Raw genomic sequence first — 14,842 nt, 5'->3', positions numbered from 1 at the left:
TTGGCCCTAATAACAATTGAATTTTTAGCCCAACCCAAATTAGCAAACATTGGGGTCTCAATACCTTACTAAGGCTAGAACTCAACAACAATCATGCTGATTTTGGTCTGTTGCCTTCGTGCTTCTGTTTCCAGAGAACCGCACAACATCTCAGGCCATCTAATTCAATTTGTACTGAAGTTCTATATTAAGTCGGTAGAATCTCATCATTTGATTGAGATTTTGCACATATCGAAACACAATTGCACAGAGGGATTTTTATACATATAAAGTAATAGCTATTGCCAGGGACCCATTGACCTCTCGTCTACCAGATGACAGTAACAGTTGAACACAACAAAATAGTTGACACCTACCCATATGGGGAACAAATATAATGTAAGAACAACCTGCTAATTCTGTCCCAGAAATCTTCCCCTGGTCTTGAATCTATGCTGTCTTTCCACTTTGATGTTTTATTTTAAGAGCCGCTCTAACAACGTTTCCCCTCGTTATGATTCCAACCTTTGGATACAAGATAATCCAATAAGAAACTATTGAAGAAAATAAAGAAACACTAACAAGTATTCAACGTGCAACTGTGTATTTCTTACCAGTTTACCATCACTGTCCACAACTGGAAGTCGACGATATTTTGTTTCAAGCAACAATCTGACATTAAGAGAGAACAAACTAATAAAAATTCAATATTTTTCTTTTAAGTAAATAAATTTTGCAATACGGATATACAATGCAAATTAGGTGAATGGAGAAAATATATATAACGAAATAAAAAATAAGAAAACCTCGCGACGTCTTCAAGGTTGGTGGTTTCACGAACAACTAAAGGTGCAGGTGTCATCACATCACCAATGACTTTACCATTGGTCTTGCTAAGTAAACTCTGTATCTTGTTGAATGTCTGCAAAGAGTTGCAAGAGTTATTGGTACAACATGCAACTGGTCAAACAATTTTCAAAGAACTCAATGATTTAGGCATCACAATCATTATACAACAAGAGTTTCAGATTTCCACTCAGAAGACAAACAAAGAGTACCGTCAAACAAGTCTACAAATTCTTTTAATCATAATTACCTTTCAATATATATATAAGATCAAACCTTCTTACAGAAATGATTATCAGATTGCTTATTAGCTTAGCAACACACGGGTAGAAGCCAATTTCAGTGTACTGTTAGCAAATTGGGATTGGAGGATCATTCTCCAGCTTGAAGGGGGTGAATGGAAGACGATAATCAGATACAAGAAGATCCTGTAGTAAACAAAGATTTTCTACTTCATGAATTTCTATTGAGAATAGTTTTATTGTTCATCATAAGGGTCTACTCACAATTTTCTCATCTTGTAAGTGAATTTGATCAATGTAACTAAGATCCTGATAGAGAGTTCCACGTTATGTTCCCTCTCTATTCTCTTGCTTTTTTAATTTTATGCGTGTTAAATTTCATAAAAAGAAAACTAAAATCTCATATACTACAGTTGCCAAATATAACTTAATCCCAGTCTCAGGTACATTGTAGAGAAAATGCTGGTAAATATGCTCAAGAAAAAAGAATAGTGGGATGGCAAAAATTGGCCTGGGTCAATATTCTAGGTAACTTGTCTTTTGATTGTAAGCTGAATTTGATCCCACAACCCCAAAGTTAAGGTTGTAATATGTCAACCAACTGAGCTATGAGTCTAAGCTCATTCTAGATAACTTCTTAGGTTACTCAATGTCAAACACCTTAGTCAATCTCAATCTTGAACAAGTATCTCCTTTGTTGTTATTTTCAAGTCTCATGATCATTATATTGATTATAGAATGAGCCGATTGTCAAACGGACCATAGACTTTCCTTTCCAGCTAATTTCTTCAGGTTTTTCTAATTTGGTGGGGACTTGGTTTAATTTTGATTGACCTTTTTTACTTTCCTCATCCAAAATGACCCCAAAATCTACCAAACTACTGACAGAACTTACCCCTTCTAGAAGGTCTCCCATTATTAGATCCACAGTGCTGAATGTTTCCTAGTTCCACTTCTTCAAATTTGTCTTGAGCTCTTTTAATTTTCACCAGAAAATGAAGTTAGTTGTACCAGAGAGAAATAAGACTCTCACCAGTCGCCCACCACTTTCTCACTTTGTTCATGAAGCCGAAGGGGGTGGGATGATGATGGTTTCCATCACAGTGAAGTAAACCAGGTATAATCAATGTAGTTAAATAGCACATGCGACCATGTGTGACCAATACATGTTGTTCACATATACGATTTCACACATCGCACATGTGGTAGCATATGCTACAAGAAAAAAAAAAATTGAAAAAAAAAAAATGCAGAAAAATATGTTATTGCACAAATCACATATGCCATCACACACAAAAATACGTCATCGCATATTGGCAGATAGCATAATTTGGCGCATATTGGTAGATAGCATAATTTGGGGTATGCGACTATAGCATATGCGGTTTTCACTTTGAAAATAGCATATGCAAATATGCGACCGCATTTGACAATACTAGGTATAATTGGATGCTGAACTAGAAACAAGCATTAAGTATGCATTAGCTAGCTAACAAAGTACTTTTAGGGAAATGGCTTTGGAGGTTTAGGGAGGAGAGGGGTAGTCTCTGGAGAAGGGTCATTATGGCCAAGTATGGGGAAAAGAGACTAGGCTGGTTTAGTGGTGAGGCTAAAGGCTCGTATGGGTGTAGTGTTTGGAATGGGATTTTAAAAGTGAACATGGAGTTTAAGAAAGGGATTAGGTTCAAAGCGGGAACGGGTGACAGGATTAGATTCTGGGAGGATAATTGGTGTGGCACATCGCCTCTAGCAAATCAATTTCCATCCTTGTACGCTTGTTCTTTGAAAAAGAACTGCTCAATCCAGTAGTGTTTGATTCGCAACGATCCCAGCTCTACTTAGGATTTGGGGCTCAGGAGAAATTTTAATGATTGAGAGCTAACATAAGTGACATCTTTCCTTGATCTCTTGCATTTGTGTTTTCTCGATGTAAGCGTACAGAATAAGTGGGAATGGACGAGGACTAAGGACTTGAGATTCTCTGTCAGATCTATCTAAAAGTGGCTCAACCCTTATGCTGAGCGATCCTTCCTGGGGTGCATTATTTAATCCAAATCAATCCCCTCTAAAATCTCTTTTTTTGTTTGGTTGGCTTTCCTTAGGAAGATTCTTACGTTGGATAATTTGATTGCTCGGGGTTGGATCACACTAATTGTTGTCCCCTTTGCTTGAAGGATGAGAGTCTATCGACCATATTTAATACATTGCCTCTTTTCTTATAATATTTTATCTAATTTCCTTGGTTTATTCCGTATTCAATGGGTCTTTCCTCGTAAGTTTTCCTCATTGTTAAAGGGTGGGCAAATAATGCTTTCTCTCCTAGAAAATGATTCCTTTGGACTATACTTCCCTTGACTATTGCTTGAGGGGTGTGGAACGAGAGAAATAACAGGGTGTTCAATAGTAAATTGAGAAGCTCGCACGGCGTTTTCTTGGAAATATTGGGCTTGATGTACCTTTGGTCTAAATAGAACATAGAATTCATGGGGATTACTTTTGATGATTTTATTTTTAGATGAAACTCTTTATGTAATCATTGATGTTCTAGCTATCCTTTGTTTTGTTGCTCTTTGAGAGGCTTCCTCGGCCTCCTTGTATTTTGTTCTCCCTCTTTTCTTCCATATATTATACTTATAAAAAATAAAAAAAAATTTAAGTATGGATCGGAAAAGTTAAAACTCCCAAGCATTGGAAAACAAGTAGTCCATCCAGCCTGACCAAGGGAATCGGGCTCCAATGATGGAGCAAGTCGGATCAACCCATATCTATCCATTAAGTCAGAAAACCCTCATACTTCTAGTAACTCTACCACTACTTTTCTTGGAGGCAAATCTGACGACATTTTCACCACCTAAATACAAATATAGGTCCAACATGCCCTGGATGGTTGCCAACTCCCTCCGGAATTGACCCCTCATGCTACTGTTTGGAGGACCATAAAATCCTGAATGAAAACAGCAGAAATTAAACTTTGTTCCAAATTAAAAAAGCACTTAATAGCAATCAATATATAACGTCTTTGTTCCACAAACTAAGTTACCTCCCGAGAAGTAAATATCCAAACCACTGTGGCTTTAATGTTAAATCCTTAAAACTAATCCGGAAAAAATAATGTCTTCTAATAATGAATCAGATTCTTTGTTAATATTCTTCTGTTACTACAATCTGAACCCTCACGTTTCATGACAATGTATTTGGCTTCATTGGTTACAAGACATCACCCTCTATACTTGTTCTACGGTTGTGTAGATAACCACCAGATTGTCGGACCCCACCATTTGACAACAAAATTCCATGCCAATTTTAATTACTTTCTCTCCAGTAGTGGCCCCAGATTTGTTCTTGACTGCCAATTCCTCTAGTCATGGAGCAACTATTGTAGGAATCATTTCATCTCCTTCATGGATAGAACCTCATAGCTTTATTGTATAAATAAGGATAGAGCCAATGTTCCCATCATGTTTCCTAACAATTCTTCATGTACGTATAAATTTCTCTCTCTTTTCTTTGAATCTCCGAAGATTTATACTTTACATTGTGGTATTCTGTATCTAACCAACTTTCCTTAATTAAAATGTAACAAATATTTTATTATTTGTGATTTATCAAAGAAAATATTTGGGAATTTGTCGCAAGAAAACAGCAGAAAAATTTGGAGTACTCCACTAACTCATAATAGACAGAACAATGAACAGTTCACACTGAAAATTACAGTATTGAATTACTAACCACTTTTCATAAACAATAAGAAACTAGTAAGTGGACGAGGCATAGTTCTCACATACTTTCCAAGTGCTATCGACCTCAGGAAACATGCTTGTATCGGCTGGTCCTGTGAAAATCATTATGTCAAAGAATGAGCATATCGCCAATTTATGGATAACAGGATGTGCAGGAGCTTGGAATCTCTTCAACCAACTAATCTTAAAATGGGATTCTTGGAATGCCAGTATGAGTCTATTAACTTAGAAAGTACATTTATATGAGAACATCTACTGCACCCAATATGATAACTCAAATGGCTGTTTTGAGTTTTAACTAGTGGCTCACATGAGATGAAATGGGACACCAATCAATGGACCCCAACTAGAAGATCCCCTATGCAAAAACTACAATCAAACGACCATAACAACTCAAACTACTCATCTTTTAGATGGCAGCATAATAAGTGGCTAATATTTTTTACCAGCCAGATATAAGTTATATCACTGGCTATGATCACTTGATGTATTCGGTCCTTTAACATTGGACAGCCCCTTAGATAGAAACACTGAACGATGGGTCCGATTTTCTAGCCCAAGTGCCGGACGTCTTGCTATAAGGTCAGTTTACCAAATCGCTGATTTCTTCAACTCATCATCATATATGCTTTATTTCAACTATTGTGGTATGTTTTCAGTTATAGGGATACAACACTTTTTAAAGACTACCCAGGTTTGGGACTTGGGAATGCCAGCCTAATGCTCTCATGGATGAGAATTCCTTGATTTCTTCAACTGATATTTCAAAATAAGATAACTATGGATGCACATAAGATACAAAGAAAATAAAATTATGAATAGCCAACTACAATATGGTTAAAATGCGTAAAAAAATCCAAAAAAACATGGACAATACTTCTACAGAATTAAAAACATACTTTCTAGTGTAGTGAATCCGAAGAAAACCCGAGATTCATTTTTTAGCAGCCTGTTGCAGCACAACTTAGGATGGAAGAATAAATAACCAAATTCATCTGTTTTCTATTTAAATGTTTCAGAGTTAGGGTTTCAACATAAGTGTCTCGAAAATGTGTATTCCTCCTATCTCTAATTTATGTTGCGCAAAAGGATTTTTCCTCTTAAACTGGAAGCTTGGGAAAAGGATTTGGTTAGGCTGGTTCTAGGTTTAGGTTTATGGTTTTGGGTAGGTTACAGAAAGTTTTATGCTTGAAGGTGGGAAAAAAATACGGGCAAAGTTTTATGATTTAAACCTGAGTAGTTGGGACAGGAGATGGATGACGAAAGAGATAAGAGGGAACCACAAAGGCATATTAAACTCATTCAGAGAATGAACCTTGCCAAAACAGAGAAAATGGTTGATGTCTAACACTTTCTACAAAAAGTGAAAGGCATGAGGGAGAAAAATCCTAGCATTACACTGCAAACCAGCCCCTAGACAAAAAACTAAATGAAGGAAAAATGTGAATTATCAAGCTTCTCGAACAAAAAAACTAAATAAAAAATAAAAAAATAAAAAAAATTGAACCATCAAAATAAAAACTCACAGATTTCATTTTAAAATCAAAATGTTGTAAGCTAGACAGAACCCATGATGGTTAGTTAGATCAAGAACCACACTGAAGACATGATTAGAGAAGCAAGTTCTGGTTCCAACATCATACTTTAAAGAACTACTTCAGCATGGAGATGTTAGGTCATCAAATGATACTTTGCAAAAGTAACAAAGGTATCTGCCATAATAATTTATGATAAGACCTCACCAATTAGTAATGGGTGCTCAAATAAATTGCACTGAATATAAAATGACTAGAAAGTAGTCAATAATGGATATTTTTCCTGCAACTTTAAGAAATGACAGGGTTGCTTTTGAACTTAAAGATTTCTTATATACCTGATATAGAATCCAGTGCTAACAAATCATAATCTGAAACTAAACCAACCTGCAGCAAAGAATAAATGTCTAGTCAATGTATTGAAGATATCCAATCTAATAGATGACTGTTGTTCAACTGAGCTGATAGATGACTGATTTAATATAGTCACAGATGACTTTAGAGGAAATACATGGACAAACACGAGGTAAATTTCAAAAGAACATTTGATTTTGGCTTGAAATATGGGCATCGACTACTGATATAAATAATAGGAAAAAGACTGTACCACAAGGCAAAAAAACTACAAACCATCATGTAAGAAGTAACACAAAATAAGTTGTAGTAGAGAAGTGGAAATCACACCACACATATATTCTGAAATGTAACACCACACACACAAAAGCATTAATGTTAGTGTTAGGTATGTAAGAGTTTAAAGATCAATCATATACCGTACTTGTGTTAGTGGCATGAGTTGCATTATTGTTTTACTTTGCACTAACACTTGACTTCTTTTGTCGTATTTGCAGAGGGGTCTACTTGTATATCAATCCAATTTTATTGAACATAAAACAAATCAGACCTAATTTGAGTTCGGGCATTGTGCCAAGCTTCACAGAACATTACTTTAGTGGGTTTAACTCCCACGATACTGATTCCATTGCATGGGTGCAATATATTCAAGAAGCTCTAGTTATTTTCACTCTTGGGTAGATTCTAGACAAAAATTTAATGTTCAAAATCATCATCATGAAAAACTAATTGTTTCACTACTAGAAAGGATAAGCATTCAATCATTTATGAACATATTCTTCCAATGAAAATTCCTTTGAACTGGAAAATCACTTTTTTCTAAGGTAGTATGATTTTGTAAATCTAAGCATTTAAATGTGATGTTAAAGAAGAAATACTGTCTGAGAAATTACACACTGGTTTTAAATTAAAAGATACCAACATTAGCAACATAACCATACATCAATGTTCCTAGCGTACATTTTAGGTGTGTAGTATTCATCCTCGTGAATAGAATTATATTTAACCTCTGAAAATTCTTAATCCCAAGAAAGATATGAATACTCACCAACTTCCAGTCATCATCAATCACAGGAAAACCAGTAATTCTGTTTTCAACAAGAACCTCCAATGCTGTTGATGCAAAGATGTATAAATTAGAAACTAAGAATAATGACATACTTTATGACAACAAACCTTGTAATGAAATACCTTCATCAATGGTAGTGGTGGGCTTTACCACATGTAAATCCTCTTTCTTGGTCATAAAATCACCAACTATATATAGTCCATTTTTTGGCTGCCAATCAACATACCATGGAAAGTTGGGCCTACTCAAAAGTTAAATATATACTTCTCAAGAAAGAATTTACAGATGGCAGAAGCAACAAATCTCACAATTTATTAAATATCATGGAATATTATTTATGAAAAAAAAAAATCTCCAGCAAACTAAAATGTATGCACTATGTTTTCTTTTAAGCAATTAAATAAGTCATACTATGTTTTGCATTCTTAAGTTGGGCATATGGGAAGATATAATCTAAATTTTCATCTAAGGTGTTTGACTCTACGCTACCTTCCATAATGGTGCTCAAATCCTTAGCAGATGAAGGTTATTATAGCCAAGCACAAGGAGAGGAGGTTAAGTTGGTATAGCAGCGGGTCTAAAGACTCGTACGGGTGTAGTGTTTGGAAAGGGGTTCTTAAGGATTTTGAGAAAGGGATTAGGTTCAAAGCGGGTTTGGAAGACAAAATTAGATTTTGGGAGAACAAATAGTGCGGCACTTCGTCTCTAGCAACTCAATTTCTATCTTTGTACGCCTGTTCTATTAAGAAGAACCGTTCTATCCAGCAGTATTTGATTCGCAACAAGTCCGGTCCTACTTGGGATTTGGGGTTCAGGAGAAACTTTAATGATTGGGAACTAACTAAGGTGGTATCTTTCCTTGATCTCTTGCATACGTTTCACCTCAACGACAGCGAATAGGACAAGTGGGAATGGACATGGGCTAAGGATTTGAGATTCTCTGTCAGGTTTTTTTATAACTGGCTCACTTCCTTTGCAGAGCGATCCCTCTCGGGATCCATCATTTGGTCCAGCTTGGTCCCCTCTAAAATATCATTTTTTGTTTGGTTGGCTTCCCTTGGAAAGATTCTTACGTTGGATAATCTGATTGTGCAGGGTTGAATCACACCCAATTGTTGTTCCCTTTGCTTGAGAGATGGGAAATATGTTGATCATATTTTAATCTATTATTCATTTTCTTATAATATTTGGTTAACTATCCTTGGTCTGTTCCATATTAATTGGGTCCTTCCTCGTTATTAGTAGAGTCGACCAGTAATGTTTTCCACACAAGAAAATGGATCCTGTGGACTATGCTTCCTTCAACTATTACTTGGGGGGTCTACAAAGAGAGAAAAAATAGAGTGTTCAATAATAAGACTAGTAGCTTTTATGTAGCTTTCTTGGAGATCTTGGATTGTTTATACCTTTAGTCTAAACAGAACATAGAGTTTGCGGGAACTTCTTTTGATGATTTTGTATTTAGATAGCACTTTCTATGTAATCACTGAGTTTGTAGTTTCTTTTCTTTGTTGCTTCTCGTGAGGCTTTCTCGGCCTCCTTGTATCTTGTTTGCCCTCTTTATCAATATATTATAATTTTCAACAAACCGCAAGTTAGCAACAAGACTCCATGCTCCTCTCTTCACTACTACTCCAAATATAGCTCGTAACTATCTTCAAGTAAAGCCCATCCATTTAAATCTGCACTGATTTCTTCAATTTTGTGCTTTGGGTTGTGTTTCCCCCCTTTTTTTCAGCTATTATTTCTTTCGTTGATAGATGAAAATTGATTTTTTTTCCTATAATTATTGCACAAATTATAGCCGACTTCATTTGGGTATTGTGATTAATGACCAGAGACAAAGGAAAATCTGGAAAAGGAGATACCTTTGTGGGCGAAAGGTTGGGAAGTTTGAATTGATTTTCATTATAACACCCTGTTTGGTCGGCATTTTTCTATAATACGCTTTAAATTTCTCAACCAAATAGTCCCTAAAGTGTTCGACAAGTTGAATTCTTTGTGTGGGGTTTCTCAGTTTTTCTACGTAAATAGGGATTCTGTTTTTATGTGTTTGTGTGTTTTATGTTCTCTAGATCATTTGGTCGATATTTTGGATAGAAGTTTAGCCAACTGGAAGTTTAAAGCCTGTTCGGATCCTCATTTTTCTTACCAATTGAAATAAACAAAATAGTTAAAAAGAAATTTCGTGATAGCTGCCGTTAATTGAACTCAAACCAGTCAAACTAAACAATCGTTCTTTGTGAATCTAAATTATAAAAATTTAAAATAAATAAATAAAACGCAAAATAAATACGCAAACATGTCTGAAAATATGTTTAAAAAAAAAAAAACAAAATTGAATGTGGTGGAGGAGACAAACCGGGACGGAATTGGTGATCAAGGCGCCGCTACTAGCAACAACAGAGAGGCTTCGAAGGGCAGAGACACGGTTGGAAGAACCGAAGCGAGGAGGGAAGGAAGGAAGTCTTGGGTGGGGACATGAGAAGAGGCAAGGGAGCTGGTGACGAACGAGGACGAGAGCGTCAGAGACAAAGAGTGAATCCATGGATAACTGGTCTCGAAGCTCTCACTGTTACAGTCACAGTAGAGAGACAGAGAGAAGAGGGTAATAAGTGTATTCGTACTCTCCGCCTATAACAGATTACGTATTACATACTCTCGTTACGATCCACGTGGAGTCTAAATGGAATAATTAATTGTTAAAACATTTTGGAGTGTGGTAAGTTTGTAACTCAACCTGACAAAGTAACTCGAAAACTCACTGAGGATACATACTTGCAAATGTTTTATGAGGATGTGCAATTGTATATCCCAAGGGGAAAAATCTACCCTTCTAACCGGGTACACGTCAATTGAGTTTTTTATTTACTTTCAAGTTGAATTACAAAATCATTACACCATTTTGAAGGATAGGTTAGCATATTTTGTGATCGTTCACTTCTATGTTATCTACTTCATAAGTTCGTTCAATTCAAATCTGTGATTCGACACTCGAGAATGAATCTAATTCGTAAGAGTAGACAGAGATGAGGGCATTTGAAAATTGAAATGACGAGTAAGGTAAGATTTTGAAAAGAAATAATCAAGTTTTTATTTATTTATATTTTGAAGAAGATGATTTTTTATCATTAGTCTATTATTAAATACCAAGGTCAAGGGGTATGTTATCAATTTAAATTTTTTTGAGATATCTAAAATATTATTAAAATGCGTAGGGAGATATAAAAAAGATAGTAAAGTGAAGTTCGCTTAATTCGATACATTTCACAAATGCACACCGACCCGTATTGCAAAATAGTTCGGTTCAAACCGATTCGCGACTCGATACTTCACTAGCGAATTGGGTAACCCAGCTTTAATTTGACAATGATTATGAGAATTACAATCAATTATGATAGAGACCCAACTTTTATTTATTACACTCCAATTAAAAATGAAGAAAATAAGGAAATCATTGAGAATATGTAAAAGAATCGTGACAAATCGATGTTGTAAAACATACACAGTCTGTATGCAGCCGACATGGCAATGACATAGAATCATACGTCTTTTCTTCGGGATACACGCAGAAAAGATCAACTGTTTTGCGCTCTTGTCATGTCAGTCGCGTACAAACGATGTATGTTTTGCTGCATAGGTTTAACATTAGTCTAAGTAAAAGTTGGGGTGCTTGTAAAAGTTCTAGTTGTTCGTTTGTTTGTTTGTTTTTTCTCTCATGATATCTGCTTTTTGGATTTAGAATTTTATATGAGTCTAAGTACAATTGTAAAGAAATATTGAATTTGTTTGAAAGAGTCTTATAATATTCAACTAATCATTTGAGTCAAATCTTTCTAATACTTGAACAGTGTGTTTTTATCTTTAATTGGGGATGTGATAAATAAATTAATAAATTGGGGTTTAATAAGTAAAAGTTAGTGTCAATAGTAACTCTTTAAATTTACTGCTCTCCTTGAGTCTTTCAGTGGGCAGACCCAAATGGCCAAATCAGTTGATATTTTTGAGTTATATATACAAAAGATTAGTGTTAAATTAAAAAAAAAAAAAAAATTGAATATGATAAGTGAGGAATTTATTATTAAAAAATAATAATGGAGAAGAAGAAATAAGAACCATGGCCGCAGAATATAAATACATGGTTAAAGTTGGGGGGTTAGGAGGTCGGCCTTATCATAGTAAGGATCGAAAACAAGGTTTATATTTTAAAAAATGAAAAGAATTTAGATTAGAAGTATATGCTTATCGGTCTTAACTAATAATAATCCAAATCTAATCTCTATCCATAACTATCCAATCTAATATCATCCAAATCCAATATAATTAATCATTATCTTAATCTTTATTAAAAAGGATGATTCAATGCATCCTTACTAAGTCATTTACTATAATGGCAGAAACGATTGTCAAAATTTTCAGCCCCATAAAAATTTTCTAACTCAGCTTGATGTAGATATGGAGACTTGATCTCATATCTAACTGGAAGAAAGGATGGATGATAGAGTCGTGATTTTCTGACTCTCCCTCAACTTTGTTGGCGTGGCCTATGCATAGAATCATAGATTTTCCTCAAGATATACATCTGCACATGCCACACCAAGAGAGTAAAAGGGGGTGTCAATTTATCATTATTATGGAAGAGAAGATCAATTAAATACTAGAGACATGAAAATGCAGAAAGTATGGGGCCAATACAATAGGTTCACCAGTCTCTACTCCTCCATAGTAACCAAATTCGGATTAGTCGTGTTCGAGTGACCTTAGCGGGGATTACAGGCATATGTGTGCCACCACATCAAGATGTCTCCCTCTGTGTGTCCCCCACTAAGGTCACTCCAACATTAATCAATTCGGATTCAACAATTATTCAGGCAGGTTAATTCCGTTGAGTCATAGATGACTTTGGAAAAGTTGAGTAAAAAATTGAAAGAAAAAAAAAATCTCTTATGATTTGAAGCTTGAGAAAGACAAACCTTTGAGCTTGACGGATAAAATAATGCCATATTCAATGATTAATCAATAAATTATCAATTAATTTACAGATTCGTCAATTTAATTGGTCAACCCCTCATTCAAATAATTTTATGTTTTTTTTTTAATTGCAAGAATTTTGTGACAGGGTGCAACTTGGTCCAGTTCAAATCAAGAACTGAACCAAACCGATGGGCTTTAGGTTGGTTCAGTTCTAGGTTTAGAAAATGGAGAACTTATTGATTTTGTTGATCATTCTACTTCAAGCCTTGTATAGAACCAAATCTTATATAATAAATAAATAAATTTATTCACTTCTCATGAATTATTTTAAGAGTTAGGACATATATTAAATTTATTCAATTCAAGCCTTGAGTAAGGTGTAAATTACTGATTTTTTTATATGAATAGTTTACTGATTTAATATATAGATTTTTTGTTTATCATTTACTTATTAAAAATATGTTGTTTCCATCTAAGTTTATAGGATATTATATTGACAATCCATGGAATCGAGCCAAACCAACCTTAATTTGACTTTGGTTGGTTGGGTTCTATTGGCATTTTCGTTTAGTTCAGGTTCTTATTTATTGGAATCGACCTATGTTGGTTCGGTTCCGATTTAGCTACAAAGTGAACTAAAATCAAACCGAGTTGCACCTAGTACACTACCTCGAGGGAGGTAATAATTAATCTCTTTTCTTTATAAGATTTAATGATGAATAGAGGGGAAATTCAGTACTTAAGAAGGCTTAAGCATGGAAAAATAATTTCCAGTACTTATAAATATCTACAAAGATATGGAGAGACTTATAACTTTTATTTTACAAATTAAATTTCCGGTTTTGGAGAATTTAGAACTTTGAAAAGGTACATGTTGCCCATTTTAAAGGATACTACGTACCATTTCCCCCTTATGTCGGTAAAAGTTTTCTTTTCTTTTATTTTTTATTTTTTATTTATTTATTTTATTTATTTTATTTATTTTATTTATTTTATTTATTTATTTATTTATTTATTGTGAAAGGTTTCTGTAAAATAGTGAAAAATTAAATGAAAAATATAGGAAAAACGAGAATAGACAAATTTATGATGCAATTCAAACAAAAAATATAAGGAAAAAAAAAATGAACAAAGTTAAAGTTATGAAATTTTTACCCATTACGATTAATTTCTTCAACTCAAATCCGTGGAACAAAGTGAATAAAACCCAAGTCAATGATACTTTTAAGAACTCTCTACATGTTCGGCCATCTCCAACACTTATCCAAAGTCATACTCAAATTCAAACTTTGAGTAAATTTTTACTTTTTTGCTTTCCAGTTTAAAACTCAGTTAAATCAAATTGAGTTTTACTTTAAAGATGAGATTGAGTAATATTCAAATCTCAACGGTCATTTTTTTCATAAGAAAACTACTTTTCATACTAACTTAGTAAATTTCAAATATTATTAAAGGACGTCGGACCCAAACGGATTATCACATTGACAATTCAACATTAGAGTCTTCTAGATTTCATGAAAAAACTCATATTCAAAAAGTAATAATAATAATATAATATATTTTGGACTTCATCCAAGATGTTGAAAATGGGCGACTACCGAAATCCCAAATTTAAAATTAAAATTCAACGGTGAAAATTAATTTTTTTTCTAGAGTTTCTAAATTTTTTTCCTCTACAACTCTATGGTATTGAATCATGTTTTAAGGTGCCATTATGTGAGCTCAAGACCCTTAATAAGATTTGAAATCTTCCTAAGTTAGTAAGGTTAGCCTGATTTTTTTCAATTTATCACTAGAGTGCTTCATACCAAACAAAGCTTTTACTCAAATTTTTACTTAAATCTGAGTAAAAATTTGAGTCATGACTGATGATTAGGTCATTTAAAAGTGCTCATGTAATTTAAGAAGATCATTCAATGTAAATTTTGGTTAACAATGTTACAATACTATTTCTCCCCCAATGTATTTCAGATCTAATCTTGAATTGCTCAATTAGAGGACCAGGTTTGAGGTTCAAGCATGTTTGGGGGCTTAATCTCTCTCTCTCTCACTCTCATATTCATGACTAAGTATTTTTTAATTAATGAGATTAATATCCCAAGT

The 14,842-nt window shown here is 34.2% G+C and overlaps 1 protein-coding gene across 1 annotated transcript; it reads right to left on the bottom strand.

Annotated features, from left to right (window-relative positions):
* Nucleotides 1-180: 180 nt before the first annotated feature.
* On the bottom strand, nt 181-10,395 carry LOC147409214 (CBS domain-containing protein CBSX1, chloroplastic-like). Its single transcript, XM_086426543.1, has 8 exons — nt 10,128-10,395; nt 7,888-7,975; nt 7,745-7,809; nt 6,681-6,729; nt 4,853-4,899; nt 786-901; nt 594-651; nt 181-504 (listed from the first exon to the last, which is right to left on the bottom strand). The coding sequence occupies exons 1-8, from the start codon at nt 10,311-10,313 to the stop codon at nt 430-432; spliced, it is 684 nt and encodes a 227-aa protein (XP_086282669.1). The 5' UTR covers nt 10,314-10,395; the 3' UTR covers nt 181-429.
* Between the last annotated feature and the right edge of the window lie 4,447 nt (nt 10,396-14,842).

The sequence above is a fragment of the Akebia trifoliata genome, chromosome 2 (genome assembly GCF_017979445.1).
Source record: "Akebia trifoliata isolate Shusen 1 chromosome 2, ASM1797944v1, whole genome shotgun sequence".
Lineage (NCBI taxonomy): Eukaryota > Viridiplantae > Streptophyta > Magnoliopsida > Ranunculales > Lardizabalaceae > Akebia > Akebia trifoliata.
Note: the sequence above shows the minus strand (reverse complement) of the source record. Positions and strands in the feature narration are given on the sequence as shown.

Excerpts from the sequence above, each read along its gene's own strand:
- LOC147409214 (XM_086426543.1), bottom strand. The coding sequence starts at position 10,313 with ATGGATTCACTCTTTGTCTCTGACGCTCTCGTCCTCGTTCGTCACCAG. Across the intron at positions 7,976-10,127 it reads TGATCACCAATTCCGTCCCG|CCAAAAAATGGACTATATAT; the intron begins GTTTGTCTCCTC and ends GTTGATTGGCAG. Across the intron at positions 6,730-7,744 it reads TTGATGATGACTGGAAGTTG|GTTGGTTTAGTTTCAGATTA; the intron begins GTGAGTATTCAT and ends TCTTTGCTGCAG.